Genomic DNA, 26,551 nt, shown 5'->3' on the forward strand with positions numbered 1-26,551 from the left:
GATTATCCACACTACTTGAAGGCAGCAGCAGCACTGATAATCCATAACTCTCTGCTATTTGGCTTTAGAATTAATTACACCTTTTAGAGCACATTTGCCTTCCTAATTAATCTTTCTTAGGCTAATATTAAAATTAACTAATATTCTCTGAGCCCACGCCAGCTGGGCAGGGAAGCGGGGAAATGGGAGGGTAGGGCAGGGAACCGGCTGGGGCCCAGGCTGAGCAGCAGGAGGAAGCCAGCTCCACATTGAAATTCACCAGGGATCATCCACAGCACAGAGCTCAAGAAGCTAGGTCTAGCTCACTGAGACGTGGCTGTATAACTAGAGACTCAAACCCTTGGGAGCTCAGTTAACCAAGCACCTACTACGCGCCAGGTCCCTTGCTAAGGCTGAAGATGAGGAGGAGAAGCACAGTCTCTGCCCCCATGGAGCCACCAGTTTAATGGGGGAGATGGAAGAGTAAGTGGATTGTTTCATCAAACGCAGCAAGGGTTCTGGCGGAAGCATCTTCCCTTCTAGAGAATAAGGCACGAACAAGGGTAACGGAGAAAAAAGAAAAACCAGCAAACTTGCATGTAACAAAGGGGAAAGTGTTGCTTAATTGCCATTTTATAAACACAGCAGCAAATATGCTTTTAATAAAATGAGTGTATAGAATTTCTCCTTCCAGTAACCTAAATTAGCAAATTCTTCTAATGTGAAGTAAGATGTCATCTTCCCTCGCAGTTTTCCAACCATGATGCTCCAGTCCCAAGGTTTCCACAGAAGTGCTTGGAGCTGCCATGGAGGGGTGGGGGGCACAGGGCAGCCCCACTCCAGGGCAGGCAGAACAACTCCCCCCTTACCTACATTGCAGATTGGATTCCTATGAAGATTACATTTAAAGGAAAAATTCACTGCTACACAAAGTTAGGTAACTACCCATCTACCCTGTTTTCTGAGGTTCTTCTTAAAACCAAAACAAGTCTTGCCATGAGGACAAACCAAACCTTTGATATTAAGTAATTATGATTTTGAGGGCTCCCTTCCTAATATCCTGCAAGTCCTGCATATGGAGATTCATGGTGCATAAACCACATGCAAAAAATTTTGGATAACCAGTGGGGGATACAAGGCCATCTAAGATACAGTTCTTGTCCTCAAAGGCATTACATTCTAGACAGAGAAACAAACCAAAAACACACATGGGAGCCTAGGAGTTCGAGGCTGCTCCAGTCAGCAGAGAGCTATGAGTGTGCCACTGCAATCCAGCCTGGGTGACAGAGAGAGACCCTGTCTCTAAAACGAAAACACATGGGTAAGGGTAAGAGGTCCAGGTTCATAATCTCATACCACTACAGTGGTACCCGTAAGTGCCACGAAGTTCAGAAGCAGAGAAAAATCACCCCTGGTTGGAAGGAGCAGGAGGTATTCAGGCAAAGCTTCCTGGAGGAGGTGAAATTCAGAGTGGGACCTAGAGAACAGGTCTGCTCTGGACTGGCAGGAAGTAAAAGGATGGACATTGCAGGCAAAGGCACATCATGGACAAAGGCTTGGGAGTAGGAATGGGGCAAGACCAGGCCATACCTGGCTTCAGCAAAGTATTTGCTTTAGATGAATGGATGGATATGGTTGAACCAGTTTGCAGAGAGCTCTGGGATTTCTGGTGAAGGTGTTTAGGCTCCGGGTTCCTTTTGGTTCCAGGATCCTTCCAGTGTGGGGCTCTCTGCTGCCAGTGATAGATTGTCCCCCTTGTGGCCTCGGAAGGAGGGCACTCAGCGATGACAGCAGGAACAGTGTAGGGCAGGATGGAAAAGACAGAGGACAAGGAGAGAGACACAGCGGGTCCTTCAGCCCATCTCCATGTAAAGCGGTAACGACTGTAGCAGTGGAGGAAATGCAGGGACACTTTGGAGCACCAGCCTCCGACCACGAGCTTGGACAGCACCAAAGGGCCTGGAGAGGCAATTTCCGAGTGGTGAGGAACGCAGGCTCCGGGGCCAGACTGCTTCCATTTGTACCCTGGATTTTGTCTCACTGCCTTCGTTTATATCACTAACTCTGTTACCCCGGGCCCTGGCTTTCACATCTGTGAAATGAAAATACAGTAATAACAGTACACGCCTGGCAGAATTACAGAGGATTGAGCTAATGCATCTCAGGTGCTTAAAACACTGTTTACAATAAATGCTAAGTGGTAAGTGCTCAGTGGCAAGTGCTCAAGGGCGTGAGCTGTGAGTAAAGCCCCAGTACTGCGCCATGGTACCGGGTCCTGTGCTGGGACTCTTGCCGGGGAGGGGACACCGCTGGTGACAGGGGCATCTCCTCACCTTGTTGGGATGGCAGCCCACCCCTTTACCTGGGAACTCAGGGAACTGAAAGTAGCTTCTCCTCGTAATAAAGGCCAGTCAGGCATCTGCTTTTTCTCAAAAGAATGTGTGTGAGAGAGAGCACTCGCCCGAGGCAATGGGCTTACCTTGCAGGAAGAGGAGAGCGTTGTTCAGCATAAAGAAGCACGCGGCAGACAGCAACATCACGTAGTAAGACTCCAGACAACCCAAGATGGAGAGGGCATCCTGAGACATCCATTCTTGTCCCTAAAGCCCAGGACAGTTGAATTCCCACGGCACAAAGGGGACTCTGCACCAGCAAGGATCTGAAGACAGCCACAGAAAGAGAGTAAAAGCGGAAGCAAAAGAAGACAGAAAAAGTAACAGCATGACATGAAGAAAGAATGAGGCAGAGAGAGATGGAAACCCGAATGGCCCAACATTCACCAGACCTGCAGGAGCCTCTGCGGTGTGACCCAGCTTTCTAGCAGCTGCACAAAACCCCCAGTAAATCCCACACTCATAAAATGAAAACAAAACAACGGTTCCAGGGAATTATAACTGTTTCTGGTACTAAGAGGCAGTGGAGATGTTTCCTGAGCATCCCGAGTGTGGGAGGCGAGGCTGGAAGAAGGACAAGGCCGGGACAGCCAAGGGCCTAGGAAGCAGCATAAGTAGATTTTAGGCTTTGTCGTGAGGCCAGTGGGAGCCACTGAGGGTTTTATGGTGGTTTTTGTCTCCATAATTTTTAAACTTAATTTAAACATTTTCAAACAGAAGTAAATTACAAGTGAAAGCATAATGAAACCCACACATACCCCTCACTCTGCTTCAACAGTTGTCAACATTTTGCCAATCCTGTCACCAAAGGGCTCTGCGCAGGGGAGTGATGCGATGACAGTTGCATTTGGGAAAGATGCCTCCAGCTGCTGGAGAGGATGATAGGAATGGTGCAGCAAACCATTCACTCATTCTTTCGACAAATATTTCCTGACGCCTGCTATGTGCCTGGCCCTGTCCTTGGTGCTGTGCATTCCAGGGTATTTAATAAATAAAGCAAATGAGGTTCCTGCCCTCCAGGCACTTATGTCCTAGGAGGGAAAAGCAGACAAACAAGACAATGGAGTGAACAAGAAAATTTCAGCGTGATAACAAGAGAGATTGATGTGATAGAGAAGGACTTTGGAGGAAGGGGTCTGATTTAGTTTGGGTGGGCAGGGAAGGCTGTGTGTGTACGTTCCTAGAACAGCAAGAAAGTCAGGATGGCTGGAGTAGCACAAGAGAGAGCGTGGTAGGAGGTGAAAATGGAGAGGCAAGGTAAGAAGGGGTGACGGCTGGACCAAGGTGGGAGCAGTGGGGTTGGAGAGAAGTAGATGTAAGGGAGACTTAGGAGGGAGAAGGTGGGGTGGAGATTGGGGGGTGTAGAGGATGACTGAGATTTCCGGCTTGCATATCTTGGGGGACAGAGGTGCCCTTCCCTGAGACAGGGAAGAGGTCTCACAGGCAAAGTCCAGACCCCCACGTGGTTCCCTCACAGCCTTTCAAAGTGAGGGTCTGGCAGTGGAAAACCACTTCCATCACCTGTGCCAGTCAAGACACCAGCTATCCGTGCAGCTTCTGGATCAGACAGTTGCCTCGGGCAGTTCCAAGTGATCACTGTCACTGCTCCTAACCCTCCACGGCTGGCACCAACCCACCTCCACCTCCAGTCACCTGGAGGATATGGAAGGACACTTCTGATCCAGTTTAATCTGCTCGGGCAGTGGAGGAGATGAAGGAAATGCTACAACTCTGTAACACAGCTTTGGAGGGAGGGTGGGTACATTGAACTGCACCGGAGGAACATGGTCTCTATGACGGTGTTTTTCGAAGATTGATCTTGTCCTGGTGGGGTCCTCTGAAACCACGTCAACATCTCACAACATTTTGTGGCTCGGCTCATCTCGATGCCCTTGTCTCAGGTGGATATGAGGGCTGAGATTTAAAGAGATCAGGATTTTGCTGGAAGGCCTAGGGTAGAGGGAAGTCTGGAATTAGAACATCCGTTACAGCCTCATCCTGTGACTTTCGCACGGTGGACAGATTTATTAGGAGAGACATAAAAGGTGGCCTGTGGAGACAGCTGGGGTAGGGGGAAAGAAGAGACCCCAAAATGCAATCTAAACCGGAGATCACAGTGGCTAGGGAAGGTGTCTGTTTCTAGAAATGACTCCTCCACTCTCCTTAGCCTGGTTTTTAGCTGTTACCTGTCCTTGCTGCACTTCGCCCCAGAAGGGCATTTTTCTCAGGTGTCTATTTTGGTGTTGTGGGGCCAGAGCAGGGACAGGCATTCAGGGTCATTGTCTGGGAATGAATCCTGGACAGCAGGAGGCTGCTGCTCTCAGTCCTCATCCCTGTCATCTGTCACCCAGCGAGGGCGGCCGGCAGCCAGGCCTAATGAAGACAGAGAGGTGGCTCCGGCTGTGCACAGGTGCCGCTTCCCCATTAACAGAGGTGACATTCCGGAACACTGCTCATTACAGAGCAGACACTGGACAGGGCTGGGACACATATTGATGGCAGCAGAGCCAGCCAGCGTCTGCCTCAAATCCCACTGCCCCTGAGAGAAAGAAGCATCCTGAGTGTCCAACCAGCAGGCCCCTCATTTTGCAGAGAAAAATGAATTCTTCCAACCCCTGACACACAAGGCAAGTCCTTGTCATTCCCACCCCGTAGCTAGGAGGTGTCGGAGGTGGGCTGTGGAGAAGAACTTCCAGACGGAGGGTTACAGGGACGGGGGTGGGGGGGCAGGTGGACAACCAAAGTCGTGCAGAGAAGGTAAGGACAGGACAGAGCTCCCTCCTGTCCTGGGACGGGGTGAGCGGTTCCCTTGGGACAGCGGGAACCTGCCCAGCACCTTGGAGAGCCAGGATGGGCAGCCCACGCCGACGCCAAGTTCCCGCAGCCCCCGAGGCGGGGTGCGAAGTGGCCGGGGGAGGAGCCGGCACTCCCGCCTCGCGAGCCCACGCGGCCCGCGCGCGCCCCCGCGGCCGGGAGCCCCGCGCGGCCCGCCAGGCGCCCTGCGCACGCGCACTCGCGCCGCCCCCCTCCCCGCCTCCCTCCGCGGCGAGGCGCCCCCGCCCCCGCGCCGCTCGATTCGAAGCCGGCAGCAGACGGAACTCGACTTAAAAATAACTATTTTGACAGTTCAGATGTAAATATGCGAGGGACGCGTGGGGCTGTTTTTCCTCCACACTTCCCCTCACCCCTCGCTCCCTCCCGCGGCCCCCAGTCGGCTGAGGCTGCGACGAGGGGAAAGCGCCGCCTGCAGGATGCTCCCCGAATTGCAGCGGGAGGAAGGGCCGGCCCGGAGCGCTCCGCCGGTTTGCGGGCCGGGCTGGGGGACGCCCGGGTCGCCTGCGCTGCGCCGCGTCACGCTCCGTTTGGGGAGAAGCATGTTTGTGCACTATTCCTTGTCTACTCCCTGACGCTATCTAGCCCACAGGTGAGCCATTTAGTCCTCCCTGACCTCTCCGTGCCCGTGTCCTCACGTGCAATCCGACCTGTATTGACTGAATTTCTACTCTGTAGCTAACAGTGTGCTAGATGCGGTGGAGTATGTGAGATATGCAACACGCACGCTTGCCATTTGTAATTCTTTCAACTAACCCTGTCAGTTCACTCGTGTCGGACGCCTGCTTTGTGCCAGGGGGGGAGGTAGGTGAGCACTTGAGCACAGGCCATCTGACCTGACCCTTGCAAAACCTTCTGCGGTGGGTATTTTTACCTGCATTTTGCATATAGAAAATGGAGTTTGGGGGAGATTAGGCGACTTCTCTAGGCTGCCACAGCTAGTAAAGAGAATTGAGATTGGAACCTAAGTCTTGTGTTCTTCCTCCCGTGGCCGGTTGAGGGGAAGGGAGGTGGAGGCAGAGTTCCACCCCACTGTACACCAATGCTCTCATGCTCTTTCCCCCATCCTAACAAAATCTGCTCCAGGAGGGAATAGGATGTAGTCACTGATGGTGTGGGACAAATGCCTGATAACCACCCAGTGTTTGCCTCCCTCCTGGACTACAAACCCCAGGGGATCAAAGCCTAAAGTCAAAGAGAGGAAGCACTGATGCAATTTCAGGAATCAGACTCCTGGAGAGGAAAGGCATTTGGGGGCAATATGGCTCACCTGTGACAGAACAGGCTCCCCGTCCAACCTGCTGGCAAGGTCATTGCTGGCTCTGTCTGTGCATACATACAGCCATGGGCAGAAGTCTGTAGATGCTGGCAAAGAGGAAAGAAGGATCCCTGGGATCTGTGCCCTGAACATGCTTTCCTCTCCATCCTCCTGAAAGGGGGCCACCTTCTCAGGAGGATCAATCCACTGCTCCAAACTTGAGCTGCCTGTGTAATGCTTATGTCTTATCCTGCCCCAAACCACCCTTTGCCTTGCAAGAAACTGCCTTTGAGTTAGCCCTGATGGCTCAAGATCTCTGCCCTCTCCCAGGGTTCCCTGCTTCAGAGATCATTGGAATCTCTGTCCCTCCAATCCAAGTAGAGTTATGATATAAAAATTCATTTTTAAAAAACAGCTTTATGTATATGTAAACACACACCGCATGATATAATAATTCTTGCTCATAATGTTATACCATCTTATAGCATTTTTCTCTCTGTAATTCTCTTCTGAAAATTCCTATATGTTCTGTGAATACACAGCCTTTAGTTCTGAGAAGCCCAGCTGAGGTCTTTATCTTTTTTTTTTTTTTTTTGAGACAGAGTCTCACTCTGTTGCCCAGGCTAGAGTGCCATGGTGTAGCCTAGTTCACAGCAACCTCAAACTCCTGGGTTCAAGCAATCCTCCTGCCTCAGCCTCCTGAGTAGCTGGGACTACAGGCATGCGCCACCATGCCCAGCTAAATTTTTTCTATATTTAGTTGCCCAGCTAATTTTTTCTATTTTTAGTAGAGATGGGGGGGTCTTGCTCTTGCGAGAGCTGGTCTCAAACTCCTGACCTCAAGTGATCCTCCCGCCTCAGCCTCCCAGAGGGCTAGGATTACAGGTGTGAGCCACCACACCCAACTGGCCTTTATCTTTCTTAAAAGCACCTCAATCTATAGATAGCACAACTGAGGTTCACAGAGTTCTGGGGGCTCAGGGTGTCTCCCAAAGCCTCTTCCTTGGCCCGTCACCTCACTTTATGTCCACACTCCTGGCTCTTCGTCCCAGTTTCTATTCTGTCTCGTCTCAGCAGAATTGGTGGAAACAAATGTTTAGCTTCTGCTGCAGTGTATTACAGTGTGAAATAAACACGGATGCCCCATCTACCCTGACAACATAATTCACTTACTGCAAAGGGATATAATAAAGTCTGTTTATTACAGCAATTAACAGAGCAGCGTATGCCGACATGCTTTTCAGTGGCAACCAGAAAAGTGCTTACTCCAGGTGCATAGATTCAGGAAACCATGCAACCTGAGCCAAAATGAAACCAATTAGAAGCTTAGTAAATGGGCCCCAGCCACCCCAGGAAAATTAACCATCCAAGAGTCAGTTCATCTGAGGCAGAACCTCAATGCAGGAGTTTAGCATGATACAGATTGCTACTTTACAGCGTTTAGACCTGGACCTGTCTCCAGGGTCGTGGTCTGGAGGATGTGAAATGCACCACCCCCAACCCAACCACCCCAGCTGCTGGGTTCAAATCTCACTAACCTACATAGGAGCATGTAGGTGGGGAACATTAGCACCATTGACTCTCAGGGGTCTCCTGCCACTGCAATGGAGGTGGGGACATAAGGAGAGGACCAGAGGCTGAGCCAGGAAGAAGAGACAGAGAACAAACAGCTCTGACAAAGCTTTTCATGAAACCCTGCCTTCAAGAGCCTAGAAAGAAATGTGGCTGCCCAACTGGGGGTGGGGAGGAGCCTGCTTTCCAGCTTGGAGAATATGTGCTATTTTGCTTTGGACAGAAAGACTGGACAAAGGCAGGGAGCCATTTGTCCTAGTTCTTTGGTGGAGAGACAGCAGAAAGGGAAGTGTTGGTTTAGATTCCCCAGTGACAGTGAGTGTATTTGATTGCTAATTAACCAAACTTAGCTCTTTATCCCCTTTCAGGAGGCCAAGGGTTGGCTTACACCAACAGGACATTCCTCAGAACCAGGTCTGATTTTCCCAAGAAAATCAGAGCCCCTGAGCAGCGGCTCTTCCTTTTTTTCTCTGGAGCAGCCTCTCAGGGAGCCCATGGGGAGCTTTGATCTCCTAGAAAATGTAAAACTGGGTGCCAAGCAAGGTAGGAAACCAAAGGCTAAAAAATGCAGAGGCAAATTCTTGTTGAACAGTTCCCCCTCATTGAGGGGTGACCTAGTGGGTTCCCCTCTCCTCCATCACTTTTTTTCCCCTCCTTGCACCTCTGGGAGAAGGTGCTGTGTTGAAGGATGAGGGCAGAAGCCAGCCTGGCCTCTATGGAACAGAGAAAGTCAGAGCTTTGAGCATCATGAACAACAGGATAAAAATAGCAGTGTTGCCATGGCAACAGAGGCTGGGAGAGTCCTGAGGATCTGTCTGGGTCCTGCCATCTCCCCCTCCTGCCTTCCTCCCGCCCCTCAGATGGAGCACGGCAATGCGCTGAAGGAGAGATGGCTGCCCCAGAAGGGAAGGGAGAGAGACCAGTAGCCCACCAGGAAAACCCTTGAACTCCAGACCCTGGGGGTTTCTGCCAGAGCCCGGGCTGCCCAGGTTTGGGGGCTCCTGGCTTTTGGAATTTCTTCCTCAGCATAAGGAGTTCCTCCAAGGATGCCCTGGACAGCCACCACTCACCCTCCAGTGGACGGTCCTGGCCTCCTGGGCTCCCTGAGAAGAGCCAAGGTTTCTGTTTCCTCTTCATGGTCTGTCGTTGATCCCACGGGAATTTAGAGAAGGGAGCCCAGGCAGGACTGGCTACAACAACCCCAACACAGGGGGCACTGGCCACTCCAGGGATGGCATGGGGTCTGGAGGACTCACTCCGATAAGCCAGACATCCTGGTCCTCGACTGTTTAGCAACACAGACTTCAGGAGCTGTGTTTGCATTGGGAGCAGGGTGACGTGGTGACAGCTATCTCTTGCTCTTGCTTTTGTGTCAGAGGGATAGAGCGTTCATTCTTTGGGAATAGGTTCTGGTCCTTGGTTCTTGCGGTATTGTCAGCCCATCACCTGCTGGGCACAGCAGCCACCTTCAGGACGAACATGACTTCCTGGACCAGCCTGCAGCTCACTGACCACAGGAGCCTCGAGATTTCCTTCTCTGGCAAAAGCCCATCTTCACAGTTGTGAAGTCTCCAAAAGTTCCAGCCATATCTAGGCACATCTGATACCATGTGCCCTTACACTGGCACCTTCCTTTGAGGTAGGGAGGGGATAGGACTCATCGCCACCTCATATGGAGGGAGCTGGGAGAGAGGAAGCGATTTGCGGAGGAACTCGGGGGAGCTGGGGCCTGCGGCTCTCCATCCAGTCACCAGCCCACCCCACTACCAGCATGTCCCAAACCACCAGGCAAAACGCACATTCACATTCGGTCTAGGGACAGGGAGATTCCAGCCAGAGGTACTTCCCCTTGCAGAAGGCAAGGCAGGAGGTGGGCGGTTTGATCAGCTTGGAGACGGCACAGGAGCAGCTGTGCAAAGGGAAGTCCACAGGTTACAGAACTGGGGCAGGGCACCGGCCTTTGACATCTCTTCTAGAATCCCTCGAGTATCTGCAGGGAATGGGTGGTGACATGTGTGTGGCAGAGAGGAGTGTGCACAAGAGTGGCACCCGTGATGGCCCAGAGTCAGAGTCCAGACCAACTGACTTACTCCCCTTGGGCCTGGCGGGAGGAGCCAGGAGAGGCAGCGCTGCAGAGTCCTGGGCCCTGGCTGAGGAGGGACTCTGGCAGAAGCTCCGGGTGACTCGGCTTTCCCTCTCACTCCACCACCACTTCTCAGAGCCACCATATCACTTCCACCCGCCCGCCCCATGCACGTTTGCTGTCTGCACAGAACGCGTCCGCTAGGGCACGGGAAACCCGCGACCCCTCTGGTTCCACAGCCCTGAGCCCCATTGCGGTTCAACTTCCCAGACTCATGGAGCCCCGAACAACAAAAAGAACTTAGAGGACATGAGTGTGATCCCCTCTTTATAGTTGAGGAAACTGAGCCCCAGAAATAAGACACGATTAGCCTAAGACCACATAGTCATTAGTTTCCAAGCAGGGCTAGAACCCAGGAGACCCAGTTCCTGGCTCAGAGCTCCCATTGTACTACCTCATGCATATTACAGTTAGTTAAATTATTGCTCTTTTTTTTTTTTTTTGGCAAAAATAACAATTCTCCCTATATATTTCTATGGACTCATATGCTACATTCAAAAAGCCCTTCCCTGGGAGTGGAGAAGGAAATGACATTCTAATAAAGAGGTTTCAACCTGAGACAAGAAGCCCCTTGCGTCCCACGGGCCAGGGTCCCGGGCAGCACTCAAGTCACAAGGCCCCCAAGCAGCCTTCACACTTCTTGCTCCTCTGTTCAGTGGCCTGAAGCCCGAGAGGGGAAATGGGCATGGGAAGTCCCTTTATAGATGGGGACACTGGAGCCCAGGGAGGTGGGACCCCCACCCATCTACCAGGAGCGCTCAGTGCTGTGCAGCAAGAACAAGAGGCCTGGCCTCCTCCGCAGAATCATCTACCCACGCAGCCCTGCCTCAGCCCAAGAGCTCAGGGCCCCCACCTCAAGGTGAAGCCTTTGGGAGAAACCCTGGAGTGGCCTTTACTCAGGCAGGGAGCGGAGGGAATTTGAAATAGGGCAACATTATCCGGCCAGACATCTGGGAAGGCATGAGACTCAGGCCCGGCCCAGAAGGAACAGAAGCCTGGACCAAAGTCAGAGGCCCAGGGTGCATGGTCTGTGGATGCTGGGGCTGCTTCGGCCTTTTTGGATTGAACCTGTCCCCTGGGCTCACCCAAGGACATAGAGATGGGAACAGGAATCCAGATCACTTCCCAAGATGGTAAGAGGAGCAAAGTCCCATTTTTCTGAGAAGGAAACTGAGGGACAGTAGAAAGTGGGGTATGTCTGGCTAGAAGCTGCTGTTCCTGCTGCTGCCTCCTACTCAGGCCATTTTAGCTGCAGTGTTGGCCCCAGCCTTAGCCCTGGGTGAGGAGGAGTCTACCAGCTTGGAGGCTAAGGACAGCTGTCTGCAGGCACCAGCTGGACCTCCACTCAGAATGCCTTGACCTTGGGCCCCTACCCATGTTCCCATAGCAAGGACTCAAGATATCCAGTATTGTTCTGGAGCCAAGAGAGTTCTCCCAGGGGAAGAGAGCTCTAAAAGGGCTCGCCGCCAAACCCTGCAGCTGCGATCCCTGCCAAGCTCTGAGATGCGCACATGGGGAAAGCTCTCCCTGGTCACCCCCTCCCCGGAGTGTCTGTTCTCCACTTTCCTGACCTTCCCTCCAGGTGAGCCCATGTGGTCAGGACACAACACCCAACACCTCTGAGTCTCTGGGGGTCCAATTTCATCCGCCACCACAGGAGTGACTTCTCCAGGACTGCAGCCTTGCAGGCCACCTCTAGGGACACACGCGCCCCCAAGGCCAGCTGTCTGGCCCCTGTATCAAGGTAGCCCCTGAATGCTTTTCTGCCCATCTCCGTCTCACCCAAGCCCTCTACTGTCCAAGGGGACAAAGAACCAGGGAGTTTCTCTCCTGTCCCTGTGACCCCGCTGAACTCTATTGCTGAATCTTGCTCTTTCCTTGAGGGAAGGACTTCTGTTTATAATTCTTTGGATATAAAAGGAAATAACAGATTGTAGAAGGCGGGGCGGGGAGGAGGGGGCCAAGGAGGGGTTGGAGGATGGGAGGAGGGCACTCTGGCTGTGCTCAGGCCTCACAAAGACAGCCTGGATGCCACCAAATCTGCCCAAAGTCCAGGAAACGCCCCTGGGCGTGGGCATGAGCTGGACAGGCAAAGGCTGCCAGCGCAGAGTGTGCCCTTGCCTCTCCCAGGTTCTGGGCAAAGCTGCCAAGGAGGCCTCTTGCCCGCCCTAGTTGCCCAGAGATGCCCACATGCCATGGATGCGGAGCGCGGCTCTCCTGTCCTGCACCCCGACCTCCTCTGCCTGGGTCGCCAGCTAGTCGGCCGAGGGTTACTCCGTCCCTGGGTGCTGGCCGGATCTGATTGCGCTGGGGCTGGGCAGTTCCCTGGAGTGACAGGCTGGGCCTGAGCGTCTCTACCACCGGCATTCCTGTCTGCGGTGTGTCCCCCAGCCCCAAAGACAGAGGCTAAGTTGTACCAAAATGGGGCAGGGAGGAAAGAGGAGGGAAAGAGGGAAATGTTTTTTCATTTGCCTCCTACCTCCTGGAAGTGGGCTGGGGGCGAGGGCAGGGGAAGGCTGTTGGGGGTGGGATTACAGGGAAAGTCAAGGGAAGTCCTAGAGGTCCCCCCACCCCAAGAGTTCCCCCTGAAGGCACCACATGCACGCACAGCCCCTCTGTGGCTTCCGAGGAGAGGAGGAAGAGGCAGGGGTGAGGCAAGGGGACAGGAGAACAAAGGGAGGACACAGCTTAGTCCGGGAGACGGGTCCCTCGGTCCGGCCGCTCACAGACAGTCCCTGAGGAGGGGAGTCGGGGCCTGGGGACCAGGCCTCCCCACATCTGTGCTGCTGCCAGGGAGGCACAGACGTCATGGAAGTGGGTGGGTCAGGGCCAGGGCTGGGGGAGAGAGAGCTTTCTGGTGTGCGGGGGCGAGCAGGGGCCCCCGCCCTGCTACTCATGACTGGCTGGCCACCTCTGCCCTGGCGCACCTGGCCCAGGAGGACGCTGCTGTGAAGCTGTTCTGCAGAGGCTCCTGCCCCAGGTCCTGGGGTCCCAGGACAGCCTCCATCCTGGGTTTGGGGGTGGTTGTCTCACACCTCTGCCCTGCCAACCTGCCAACCTGCCCGAGGCCTCCCCAGGGTCCGGGCTGCTGGAGTCTCCCTGCTAGAGCAGCCAGTTTCCCATTTAGCAACAGCTCTCCTAGCCCCGGGAGGCACAGCGCAGGGAGGGGTCACCCTGAGAACAGTCCCCAGAGCACACCCTGGCCTCCCTGGGGCCTCTCAGTCTCTGGCAGGTCCTGGGATTCCCCTTGTGCAGCCAGGGCCTTTCTCCAGGGAGGTCTCAGGGCTGCAAGCTCATGGGTGTGGGCAGGAGGCTGGGAGGCACAGGGGAGGCCGATGCCCTCGGGGTAGAGTCAGGCTGAGAAGAGCACCAGCTAAATCAAGACTTCAGACGCCCACATGGCTCTCTGCTCTGAGCCCCAGCCAGAAGCCGCCACCATCAGGCTGGGACCTGCTGGGGGCTGACGAGGAGGCCCTGGTTCTGCTCACACTGCCGTTTCCCGCTGTCTGTGAACTTCTTCCTTCTTCCTCTTCATCTTGCAGAAGCCGTGGAGGCCACAGAAGCAGGCGAAAGTGAACTGGGGCATGCCCTGGGCCAGGCTGGGGGCGCTCACCAGAGAAGACCTGTAGGGAAAGGCAGGGGAGGAAGCGGGGCAGGAGGAAGGCAGGAAGAGAGAAGCAAGCTGGGGTTAATGCTCCCAGAGCACTCCAGGTCTAGAGAGAGCCACTGCCACTCCCTGAGGCTGCCCAGGTCCCGCCAGGTCTCTCACACGGGCTGGGGGAGGAGTCAGCCACCAAACAAGAGCCTCTTTGAAACCTCAGTGTTTCCCGATCTGTGTGGAGCTGATGTCATCCCTCAAACTGGAGCCTGGGGGAGTCCAGAGCAGGACGGAGAAAGTTGCTGCTTCCTTTGACCCCCTCCCACCCGAGGCCTCACCTGTCACCATGCACCTGTGGATGGGGAACAGGAAGCGAGCTGGCTCAAAATAAGCTCTGCCTGTGCCACCTTACATAGGTTCGAGGGAGAGGTTCCACTCCCTCCTGTAGGTCCCACATCCCACGATCCAAGTGTGGGATTTTGTGAAGCTCGAAGAAACTCCTTCATCCAGCACAGCCTCTACTTTGACACCTGGAAGTGAGCCACAGATTCCTGCGAGCTTCCTTAACAACCCCAAGTTGCCTGACACCCTCAGGGAAACCTACAGGGAGAGCATAACGCTCTTCCTTTGACTGCTCAGAGCAACACAAACCCCGGTCCTCACCATGTAGAGAACAGACAGCAAAGAGAGCTCTTTTAGCCAGCAGGCTATTTTATTTAGCATCTATGCTGGGCAAAGGGCCTGTGAGGTAGGTGCAAAAGGGTAAAGATACAGTTTCTTCCCTGGCATATAAGTAAGTCTGCAGTGGAGGCTGAGGCTGGATTTGCCGCAGCTGGGCACGTGGGCCCCTCTACCCCTGGCTGACCCCGCCCGCAGCGCAGGAGCCAAGGGCGGCCTGGCATCTGTGGCAGTCTGGCTGCGGGTGGGAGGGGCGAGGAGAGCAGCTTCAGTGCGCGAGAGTATCTTTCTCCAAATGCTCATTTAGGTTTCCCTAGCCGTAGCCACCTGCAGATTCTTCCAGTTCACCTCTCTGCCCTTCCTCTGCCCCTGGGCCTGTTGTTGAAGGGAGCAGAAGTGCATTCAAGTGAGCTCAAGCGGAGAAACTGAGAACAAAAGACAGCACCCCGCGAGGAGGTCAGGCCTGCCTCCTGGGCCTGGTCTGAGCCATTCTCTCTCAGGAGGACGCTGGGGCAAGCAGGTGAGTGAGGCCCAAATGCCAGGGAGAAGGAGGCAGGCAGGAGGCTGTGTCTGAGGGGCTTAGGATAAGGAGGCTGAGGGGCCTCCCTTCCCCAGCCCTCATGCAACGGAGATTGCACAGGGCGTCCCGGCCCCCCCAGAAGGCACACCTGCAAAGCGCTCCACTGTTTTTGAGGAACCCGGCCTGTCCAGATGGTGGCTCTCTAGGCAGTTCCACGGGTCTGGCCAATCCTGCCCCTGTGAGCAAACTTCCTTCGTGTTTCTCCAGGCAGAGCTGAGCCCCCACCAGGCAGAGTGCCCACCGTGGGGCCAGCTCCTGTCGGGATTCTCCCCTCCCACCCTCTCCACGTCTTGGTCACGTAGCTAATAGCTGTAATTAATAGGTGCGACGCTTTGCCACTGGCCAGCCGGATGGGCAGGAGGCCCAGCTTGAGTCAGCATGGGTAGGCAGGCTGGTTATTTAATAACCCACTTTCCTGCACCATTTACACACCCACTCCGGTGGAGTATATATAGTGAGCAGAGAGCAATCTCCGGGATATATATAGACAGAGCAGAGACACAACTACTATATTTCTAGATCTATCTACTGCAGCTCTCTCTGGATCCCTCCTCTGACAAACCTAGAGAGAGACAGGAATCCACACTGGGGCTTAGGTGGCCTGGGTTCTATTCTTGGCTTGGATGCCAACATGCTTCGTCATCCTGGGCAACTGGCTCTCTTTCTGGGCCTCCACTTCCTCATTTCAGTGTACCAGGTTGGTCAACACTAAGACCCCAAACCTGAGGGGCTGGAAGGCCTACCCTGATCAGGAAGAAGGGAGGGAGAGCAGGTAGGGTCCCTTGTGATCAGTAACTGCAGTGCATGGGCTTCCCTTGCTGCGGGTGTAAGCCAAGGGTACCAGCAACAAAGCATCCCACGGTTATAGAAAAGTATATGGGGAGAAATCGAAGGCGTAGCAAAGCTCATCTGGGGAAGGAGCACACGACTCAAACGCACCGGGCAAGTAGCTCTGAGCATCACAGCTCCGCTCCAGGTCTAGGTGCAGCTCTGGTCCCGGGGTGCATGGATCCTCTTCCCTCTTCACCCCACTGCCCCTCCAGTGCCTGTTCTTTTTGAAAAGAGCAAAATACACCCCCTTAAGTGAGCATTCTTCCCTGGGGTGCTTTGGGGAGGATGAGAAAATCCTGGCTTTTTTTGCTCAGCTTGTCACTGAGCAAGGGTGTGGGCAGGCGTAGGAGGAACCGGAACCTGCACGTCAGAGGAAGGGAGAGTTGAATGAAGCTGGTCAGGAGCTGGGCCAGGGGCTGTCCTGGCTCTTGCATCTAAGGGCAGAAAGTATAACGAAGGGGGCCTGGTTATTCTGCCGAGCTCTTGGATCTAAGTACTCAGGTGTCCTTCTGCGTCTCTACCGGGGCCTGATGGGGTCCTCGCTGCAAGGAGCAGCGCCAAGCAGTGGAGGCAGCGTAGGCTCTGTCTGCAGCAAGCAGATCACAGGGCCAGCCCTTGAAGTGGGTGACATGGGACAGAGGATCCCATCCCATTGCAGTGTCCCTGCCCACTGTGGGCCCACTCCTCCTCCCTCAGAATCCCCCCCCCAGCAGGTACCTGGGGAGCCCCTTTGCCAGGGCTGTGGTCTCCGCTCCCCTCTGCTTTCCCTGGGCAGGAGTCCTGTGGACCCTCCTCCCTGTCCTTACCCCTTCACACTTGGCAGGTGCTCCAGCACCAACTGAACGCTCCCCTGGGAAGTCAGGTCCTGATGACTCTGCTCTCAGCGTGTCTACTTGTGGGGGTGGGGTCTGGTCTAGCGCCTGGGTCCACTCCTCCTAGTCTGTGCTCATGGTGGGGACTCCCCTCCCACCCACCACCTCCATTCTCAGGCCCACAGTCCGGGAGGGACTAAGGAATGGAAAAACAGCCCCCAGAAACCCAAAATAGGCAGGAGAGGGGGGTGGACACTGGACAAGCCTCCTGCTATCGCACAGTTGGCTGCATCTGACTGCAAGCTGTTGGCCCTGGCTTCTTCCCCATCCTCCTCGCGGGCTTTTCTCCAGCTCAGGTCCAAGATGGTCAGGGGTCTGGGGGCCCAGGAGATCCTCTGCCCAGCCAGCTTTGTGGGAGCCACGCACAAGAGATGCCAGTCCACAGGGCATCCATCCTCCCGTGCCTCCTGCAGACCCCTTCCCTTGGCCCCGACCCCACATCTTCTCCCTATGCCAGATGCCCTCCCCGGGTCCTCCCACCCTAGCAGCTCAGGCAAAAATGGGGCAGTGGGTCAGAGGCAGCTTGAACATGTGGAAGAACCAAGAAGAGGGGACTCGGAGCACACTAGAGACTAAGATGAAGAGAAAGCCATGGCCCCAGGCTTGCAGCCCACAGACTCCTAGGTGTCTTGAATTTTGGCAAGGTCCTCCATCCAAGTGGGCGGCAGTGGGGGTGGAAGGGAGGAAGATATTTACAAGTGTTGGGACATGCCAGGAATCCTCTGACAAACAAAAAAGGGATATTGTCCTTGTGCCCCCCACCCCAGTCCCTTCCCAAGGCAGAAGCAGAGGAGCTTCCAGCAAGACACCTCCCACCTTCACTCCCCGCCACCCCCCACCCCAGGTAAAGGGCAAAAGAGAAGTGACCCAGTGAGGAGGGTGTGCCCTCGGCGCCTCTAGAACAAAGCTGAGCCCTCCGCCCCCTCCCCTGCTCCCTTAGCACCGCGCCTCAGTAATTAAAATATGAATTCACCTTCCCTCCCAGAGCCATTCATCACTGCGAAGGGAAGCAGCTGCGGCTTAGGAGACCGGATTTGGGGGATTAGCTCGGGCGGTGGAGCAGACACACCAGGAGAAAGAATTAAAAAGGAAGGGGGTGAATTGAGTTTTCTCTCCCCACCTCCTCCCTCTCCCTCTCCCTCTGGCCGCCACGGAGGCTCCTACCCCACCCCTTCCCCCAAAGCCTAGTCTCTGCAGGTTTCTGGGAACTGTAGTCTACAAGACTGTGTTGATAAACAGGCAGGCCAGGGGTGGGTGGTGGCAAAACTACAGATCCCAGGATTTCTTCCCGGAGTTGGCAGCAGCAAAGCTGGGCACAGGCCTCCAGTCTGGGAGAAGCCTGTGTTCTCCTTGAAGGTTAACTCCTTCTTGGCCTGCCTGAGACTGACCTCCAGCCTCCGGCTTATTGAGGCCCTGGAATCATAAGCCAAGGCCCTCTCTGCCTTTGATGGCCTTGGAAGCCACAGACGCTAGCTTGCCAAGGCCAGCCCCCCTTGTTTCTTGCTTGCCCACCTATGGAGAAAGAGCAAAAGCTCCCTCCACTTCCCTAGACTACAAGGGCAGTGAGCATTATCAGTGGTTCCGAGCTACTGGGGGGCCATGGGCTCTGGCGAGATGGGAACAGCAATAGTCTTGACATGTCCTTATGCCCTGCGTCCAGGGTTTCCTGGTCCTGCCTGGCAGAGGCTGGCCCACCCTAAGAGTCATCACAAGCAAGATTGGGGTCATCAACTTGACATGTAGCAGCAGCTAGGAAGCTGGGGGCCCAGACTGTCAGTGCCAGAATAGACCCCAAATGTCAGACTTGAGTGCTGTCCCCTTCTAAAGATGGCGATGGAGATTTTCTCCCAATAATCTTTATATTTTGAAGGCAGTGTGGCTTAGCAGTCAAACTCCATTTCCACTAAAAATGGAACAAGTATAACAAGAGAGAGTCACCTGAATCTCAGTGTTGTTATACAGGGGCCCACTCTCCCAAGGGAGGCCTGTGCTGGGTATATCTGAGGACTGTCAAAAAGCCTTAGACTGCTGGGAATATTTTAAGTTTCAGCCGTCTGCAGGCAGGGGACAGGACAGACACAGCCCTCTGATCTGTGAATCCTCCAGGGAGAGAGGGCAGGAGGCCAGCTTGCCTTTTCAATGCAGTTCAACAATTATGTAAAATATATAATTGTATATCTTCTCCAGGCCTGCCCCACTGGCAGTGGCTAAGAGACAAAGAATGGAAAAGAGCTCCAACTCTGTAACCCCAGAAGCACCCCAGGCCCAGCCCCAGGAAGGCAGGACTGTCTCAGGTGAGTTGCTGAGTCCTGGGCTAGCTCTGTGTCCCTGCTGGAGGCAACTTAGCTCTTTTACCCCAACTCCCTTTCCTCCTAGTTCCTAATTCATTCAACAGACTTCCACTCTGCAGTCCCTGCAGAGTGCCTTGCCTTGCTGGGGCTTTACCGAGGTACAGTCTCTGGAACGGTTCATCTGTCTGCTTCTTCCCAGGCCCAGCCTGGTGCCGGGACCTTCCCCTGCAAACTGTACAGCAGGATTCCTGGGAGGGGCCCGGTTGCAGGGGGCAGGAAGAGGGCACTGCTCCAACCTGACTACCCAATTAGGAGGTCGGGAGTGCCTGGACGTCCTCAGGGCAGGGTAGGGAATAGGATAGGCTCATTCTGAGCCTGGGGCAGCTGGACAGCGAGGGAAGTGGAGGAAGGTGCCAGCCATCCCTGATCTCTGGGCGAGAGAACCCAGAGGGCAAGCGAGAAACCCTGGCAGATTCTCCTCCCTGTTCTTTTCACCATCTAAGCTGGGGCAGGGGGGAAATAGCCTGGATCGGCCCCAGCAAAACCCCAGCTGGCCTGGGCTTTCTCTTCGCTTCCCCTATTGTTCTGATCCTAGCCCCCCTGCTCCTGCTGGAAAAGGAAAGCCATTGACAGACAAAGGGTGACTGGAGTTGGGCCATGGGGCCAATTCATGGACACACACCCAACAGAGACCTTGTGCGAGGAGCCCCCCATGTGAGTATGGCACTGCCCAGTTTCCCCATGCATTGGTGTTGGCGCTGCCAACATCCAGCACCATGTGCTAAGAGCACGGGTTCTGGCACCAGACCACCTGGGTTCAAATCCCAGCTTTCCCCCTTACTAGCCATGTGAACTTTGGCCAGTTTCTTAGCTCCCCTGTGCCTCAGATCTCCCATAAGCAAAAAGGGCTGATAATATATAGGACTGTCTTGAGGAGTAAATGAGTTATGCAGATAAGATGGTTAGAATCATGCCTGGCACATAGTAGACACTCTGTAAATGTTGGTTGGGGAAATTAAGGGCTCTGAGATATTGTAAGTAACTTGCTTTCTGATTCTCAATACCAAATGTTGTCCTCTCTCTGATTCCTCAGTGGTCTGTCTTAGACAGACTGGGGCCTGGAAGTGCAGAGGAGGAACGGGACTGGGGGGCGAGAATGCTGCCTCTGTTACTCCAGCCGGACTGCCTGCTTTACTGCCACTTGTTGGAGTCTTCCAGGGTGGCAGGGATGGAGTCAGGCAGGTTTGAAAGGGGCAGGGGGAGGAAATGCAGGAATAGAAATAAGCACAGGGGAGGCAGCCAGGCAAGCTGAGTGACAGGCAGGAGCGGAGTAAGGAGGGCAGGTGCCATTCACACAAGGCAGCAGGGAGGCAAACTGCTGGAGCGGGTGGTGCACCAGGAGCCAGGGACCCTGGGCGCCAACCTGGTGTCCATGGGGAGCTGCTGCCTTCCTAGTTTCACTGCAGAACTTCTCCCCCGTGGCCAGCCCGAGTGCTCCCATTTCAGCGACTGAAGAGCTGGGGGATCTCCTTACAGAGAGAAAGGCTGAGGATTCCAAGCTGACCACAGAGAAAGGAGGAGTGCAGGGAGGGAGGCAGAGAAGCGGGGGCTGCCCTGGGGGCACTGAGCAAAGGCCCAAGTAAGTCTTCATAGCCCATTGCTCCTGTCTCCAGCCCCCAAATCTCTGGCCCTGAGCCAGGCCTCCGTCACTTAGCAAGGGGGAAGGAACCGACTCAGGGACATCAGCACAGCCTGAATGTCTCCTTCCTTCCTCCGAGGGGAATCTCCCTCTGGAATTACCAGCCCAGTCTTCATTTCAGGGTGAGGGAACAGGTCCAGAGGGGAAGTGACTTGGGCAAGGCAAACAACCCAGCCCCAGATTCAGGGGTACCAGATCCCCCCCTTCTGGTGCCCCCTTGGTGGCTGGCTCTGAACCCGGTCCTGTGAGGAGGTGCAGCTGCTGCAGGAGAAGGAGCACGCCCCTCACTGTAGCCCATGGCTTTTAGCCCTACATGAGTTTGGAACAGCAATCACATAGGAATGAAAAGCCATAGGCCACAGCAGAGTTGAGGGGGTCCAGCGGCAGGAATCTCAAAAGGAAGCGAGAAGCTGGGGGCACCTCGGGAGCCCTCCCTCCCCTTCTCACCACCCCCCTACTGCCTCCCTGGAAGTCCTGGGCCCCCCAGGTTCCATTCTCTCACCATCCCCCACCACCTGCCGGCCCCAGGAGCACTAAAGCCATCTGAGTAATGAGCTTCCAGTTCTTGCCCTACAAAGGCACACACAATGGCCCTCACTCCAGGGTACGAGGAGGGGCAGCATCCTGGCCAGGAAGGACCTCCTCAAATTCCCTTAATTAGCTTCCAGCCCCCCAGCCCCGGGTCCTTAACTACCCCTTCCCCAGGAGAATAGGCCAGATGTTTTCAAGGCTGCTGCTGCCAGTGCCGGACTGGCCCGATGTTAGGCTCCCTCCTTACACAGCTTAACCCTTTCTAGTCCAGCCGCAGGAAGCAGAGAGGGCACAGGAGGCCAGAGACAAGGGCCTGCCTCCTCTTTACAGGGGCAAACAAGTTTCTAGGGGTGGGGGCTGCTCCACGCTTCCCAGGCCGGTTCAGGGGTTACCAGCTGTACTCATTCCTGCCTGGTTTGGAGGAGAGTGAGATCTCCATCTCCAGACCTGGTTGTGGGCAGGAAAAGAGCTAGAGCTGAACTCCCCGCCAGCCAGCTCTGAAGCCCTGCCTGGGTGACGCCAAGGGAGGGTGCTGGGTGCTCTGCCACCCTCATTGGCAGGGTCGGTGCTCAGCGCAGGCATCTCCAGCGCTGGGCTGAAGAGCTGGGCTGAGGGGAACAAAGGTCTCAGGACCCTGGAAGAGGTGTGGTCTAAGCACACACACCATTTCCTCACCTCCTCTGCTGCGATGGGTCCGCTGTGGGCATCAGCCTCAGGGGAGTGGGCCTCCAGGGGACTCAGACCTCCAGGCACAGCCTTGACCTTTCTCAGGGACCCCCAGTAGCATGGTAAGAAGCCCCAGGCCCTGTCTCTGCCAGGGAGTAGCTGCCACCCCAACCCCAGCCACCCAGCCTCAGGGGCAGGCTCTTTGGCCCTCTGCAGGACCCTGGCTGGAGCAGCCCTCCTTAAACTGGACGTCCTGCCCTCCCCAACAACAGCACCCCGCCCCCAAGGCTTGCCCAGCCTTTAGGTCTAAACAACTGGGCATGCCCCAGCTTCCCGCCTGAACTCCGGGCCATTGGCAGCCTCTGGTTCCTCTCTCATGGGCCCCGAATCCCAGCCCCAGGACCTTCGCAAAGCTCCAGGCAGAATGCCCTCAGCTCCCTCTCGGGGGATATTGGGCCAGGGGCCGGGGGTCCCAGGGGCTGCTCACCTGGCAGTCCTCTCCCTCGAAGTGTCCCGCAGAGCTACTTCCTGCCTTCCGGGCCGCCACTTACTCCTCCACTCATCCCAGAAGCTCCCCGCCCGGCAAGGGCAGGCCTGCTCCCTCCTCTGCCCGCCCAGCGCCGGCCAGGCCTGAGCCGTGCCCGACTCAACTTGACTCACTGTGACCCGCCCCTCCCCCACCCGAGGACAGCGGTCGTGGGGGTGGGCCGGGCAGCGGGGCAGTCAGGTATTCCTTCAACCCTGACTTGGGCCCGGGTAACAAAGGTCTCATTGAGCCTCTGGCTGTCTGGTCGGTGAAGCACAAACCTCTTGTATCTACGCGCTTTTGATCTCCCTCCCTCTGAACCAGCCGTGTATTACTCACGTCCCCTGCCGGGCTATTGGTGCGGAGGGGCTGTGCCGTCCTCCCTCCCTCCCCGTATCCTTTCTCTCCTTCCTTCCCCTACCGCTCCCCTCAGGCTTTTTTATGGTTTAAATTTTGGCAGGAGACCTGAGGCGGCTCCCCGCAGCCCCCTCTGCTGCCCGCCCCCTCCCCTTCTCTGCAGCCCCACTGCGCTCCGCCACTCCCCTGCCCTGGGAGGACCAGGTCAGCACTTGTCTGTCTTTTTATTTCCTTCCTCAGGCCCACTCGGGGCTGGGCCCTCCACCCACCTTCACCTTGTCCTTCCCTGGGATTCCCGGCCTCCCGTCCCGGGGCACAATGAAGGCTCAGCCCTTGGCCCACCTGCCAGGCCCGGCCCATCTGGCAAGCCCCAAGTAGCTCTGGAAGGGAGGAGTCTCTCTCTAAGGTGTTTCTTAGAGAGAAGGGCTGGGTGGGGGACAAGCATCAAGTCTCAGGCCTGGACAGACCTCCCGTGGAATGTGGAGGAAGAGGAGGCAGGTCAGCCAGGCCTCACCTCCTTTCCCAAGGAGGACTCTGCTTCCCCCAACCCCGAGAAGCTGCTTTCTCTGCATCCTGGGCAGGGCAAGGTGCCACTTGGTGAGAACTCCAAGGACTCACCCTTCTCAAGCTGGGCCACCCCCACTCTTCCTGTCTCCTCTGTGTTGGTGGTGAGAGCTGGGGCCCAGGCAGCTCGGGAGCCTGAGGGGCACCCACCTCACAGGGCCACTGTGACATTCTCTCTCTGGCTTCCCTGGCCCTGTCCCTGGGATCACTTTCGTCCTTGTCCACTCGAGGGAGAAAGACAGTTGCCTTTGAGGTCTGAGCTCACCCCAGAAATGCCAACAGGTGCTAAGAATTTCCATGGCGGCCCACTCCAGAGACCTGCTCATCCCCCCCAACCTACAAGCTGTGGCCACCTCTCCACCTCACCCCTCCCCGGCCCTCGGGCACTCCCATTCAGCTGAGTGGTGGATTTAGGAAACTTCTCCTGTCCCAACAGAGGCCCCATTCTTCCTGCCACTGGCTTGCATTGTCCCTCATGACTCCACACATTCTTGGGCCTCTAACAAGCAGAGGAGACAGCCCCCCCCACTCTTGCTGTCAGCATAGGCCTGGGCCCTGCCACCTGTGGCAGGCGTTGGGGGTGGGTGGGTGGGGGCAACCAGGATGGAATGAGAGAAGGTGGGAGTCGAAACAGGAGTGAGGGAGACAGCACTGGGGGAGACAGAACAGAGATGCCGAGAGAAACTGAGAAAGAAGAGGAAGGAGGTGATAGCAGACAGAAAACTAGAAGTTCTACAGGAGAAAAGGGAAGGGGAGAAGGGGAAAGGAACTTGGATTTTTTTGAGTGAAAACTGTGTCAGGTATGTGCTAGGCCCCTATTAATTGTAATTATTCAGTAACATAAACACTATTTTTATTCCCATTTGGCAGATGAGAAAACCGAGGCTTACAGAGGCTATGACTTGCCTGGGTGGGCATTTTCACTTAGAGGAGAGGGCAGGAGAAGCCTGAGAGAGAGAGAAAGGAAGGAGAGAGCCTGAAAAGGAAGAATGCTGGCAGAGAGAGCGTGGAGGCTGAGGTGGAACAGGGGCAAAACTGGGGGAAGCAGGGAGATAGGAGGGAGCTCAGGGGACAGGCGGAGGGAAGGCGCTGGAAGGCTGGCACTCAGGGCTGGTGAGCATCCCCGCCCCTCTCTAGCAACAAGTCCCTTAATCTCAGCAGAGCTGGAGAACCCAGGTCCAGCCTGTCTCCCTGGGGAGCAGGCTGCAGCAGCTCCCTTTTTAGGGAGCCCCCAGTCCCACTGCTCCCTTCAAGGGCACACAGTCACCCTGAACCTACATCTGGACACTGGACACTGGCGTTGGAGATGGTTCCAGGGGAGGGAAGCCAGGGGGAGCATCCCTTTGGGAGGAGAGAAGTGGGAATGCGGCTGATGCTCCATGAGCCGCCATAGCACAGAAAGCCACAGAGGGAAGGGCTGGGGGGCAGACCAGGCTCGGCCCACGAAAGGACAGGAGAAGCACTAGGACTGCTCCAACAGGAGCCCATGGGCTCCCTGCCACCAGAGGTAATCAAAAACAGGATGCACAACCACTTCTCAGACCCACCACCTGGCACACAGTAGGTGCCAAATAAATGGTATGCTAATATAGAAGGGGTTCTTGTACCTGGAAGGAAGTTAGGTAAGGTCCCAACAACTCTTGAGATTTCATGAGTCTACACTGGAGCTGACTTCTCTCAAAGCTTTTCATAGACTTATATACCTTTCTGGAGCCCAGCAGACCTGCCTTGGCCCCTGGTGGCAGGGAACTGGGACATTAGGAGGATGCTGAGCAGGAGGCACTTGCCACCACCACCTGCCATACTCCAACCCAGGGGAGACTAAACTGGAAGCATATGACATAGTCCTAAGGATGCTGGCTGAATGATACAGGTACCCATTGGTCGAAGGAATGAATGAATGGCTGATGAAGCTTGGCAAACGAGTGCAAGAGATCTAGGTCCTCCCGTATTTCAGGCTTGGTGTGTGCTTGGAACTCCCTCCCACCTATACCCTCAGGGAGGTGGGTCCCTGAGCTGAAATAGGTTGTGGGGTGCGGGTGGGGAGCAGAGCCTGGCAACCTGATTCCACCCACCATGGTGGTGGTGGCGGGGGCATTGCTGAAACTTCAGAGGAGCCCCAAGAGATTTGGGCTGCTGCCTCTGCCCCAAACAGGCCTCCAGATTTAGAGACGTGTTTGAGATGGGCCTGTGGGTACAGTCTCTGACCCAGGAGAAGACTAGTTCCAGAAGGACCCGGCAGGATCCCATACACATTGTTCTCCAGGCCTGCACCAGGCCAGCAATGTTCGTGCTACCAAAAACAGGATGACCTCCCTTTCTGCAGGCCACCAGGTAGCCTTCCCCATGGCTCAAGTCCCCATTGCCCCGCAGATCCATCTCAACTCCACAGTATGAGCAGCTCAGGTTCCCTGTCACTTAACAGCCTGGGAGCTCCCCCACCAAGAGTGAAGTGGGGTGGGTGCTGCGCTGTTGAGCAGGAAGGCATGAATTTTCTTTTTCCTAAGGGCTTTCTCCAGTTGTGAGCCTTCCCAGGCAAACAGAGGGGGCTCTCAGCCTGGTAGCCCTGGGCTGTCGGGGAAGGGGAGAGAAGAGAGACCCAGTGATGGCCTCAGCAGTCAAGGTAGAGAGAGGTCTAGGGGAAGGAGAGCAAACAAAGGCAGAAGCTGGGGTGGGGGTGGGGGTCTCTATAGCCTGGACAGCTCCAGCCCCTGCATCTGATCTCTACTAAGCTCCAAAGCTGGTCTGTGGGAGGGAGGACACAAGGAGGTGCTTGTGTCACCAGAATCTAGCCTCCCCAAGCACAGGACCCAGGCCACAGTTTTGCCTCTCAGCCAATCAAGCTGTTAAAGAAAAATAAAATCACCGTCATTGGCAAACTCACATGCATTTCAACCTGAGCAATTCATGAATAGCAAAATGTTCCAACATCTGCCCATACCCTATTCCTGCCCCTATCCCTTTCCTCCCTTGCCCCCCTCAACCCACATGGGGCGATGGTGGCCCAGCCTAAAGAAGTAAGGAGCCGGCATTTCCCAAGCCCCTGTGGAGCACCTCTCAGAGGAGCAGGCAGAGAGGGATGAAGGGTGGGGAGAAGGGCTGCAGGGACAGCCACTCATCTGGCAAACATGCACTGAGCACATACAATGGGACGGGCACTGTGCTAGGCACCGGGAGACAG

General features: G+C 55.5%; 1 protein-coding gene across 11 annotated transcripts; it reads right to left on the reverse strand.

Moving 5' to 3' along the window:
* Nucleotides 1-7,645: 7,645 nt before the first annotated feature.
* Nucleotides 7,646-22,701, reverse strand: BLACAT1 (BLACAT1 overlapping LEMD1 locus). 11 transcript variants are annotated; one of them, XR_006731137.1, is made up of 5 exons: nucleotides 22,411-22,701; nucleotides 21,933-22,019; nucleotides 15,973-16,084; nucleotides 15,122-15,209; nucleotides 14,512-14,828 (listed from the first exon to the last, which is right to left on the reverse strand). XR_006731137.1 is itself a non-coding variant. In XM_045536526.1 (3 exons), exon 3 carries the CDS (start codon nucleotides 13,761-13,763, stop codon nucleotides 13,662-13,664), a length of 102 nt encoding a protein of 33 aa, XP_045392482.1. In that variant the 5' UTR covers nucleotides 13,764-13,800; nucleotides 15,973-16,084; nucleotides 22,411-22,701; the 3' UTR covers nucleotides 7,646-13,661. The 11 variants fall into 11 exon arrangements, 3 of the variants coding, with proteins under 3 accessions (XP_045392482.1, XP_045392484.1, XP_045392483.1); XR_006731136.1 differs by lacking the exon at nucleotides 21,933-22,019 and having other exon boundaries at nucleotides 15,973-16,079; XR_006731131.1 differs by lacking the exon at nucleotides 21,933-22,019.
* Nucleotides 22,702-26,551: the final 3,850 nt, after the last annotated feature.

Source organism: Lemur catta, chromosome 23 (assembly GCF_020740605.2).
Source record: "Lemur catta isolate mLemCat1 chromosome 23, mLemCat1.pri, whole genome shotgun sequence".
In the NCBI taxonomy this organism is placed as follows: domain Eukaryota; kingdom Metazoa; phylum Chordata; class Mammalia; order Primates; family Lemuridae; genus Lemur; species Lemur catta.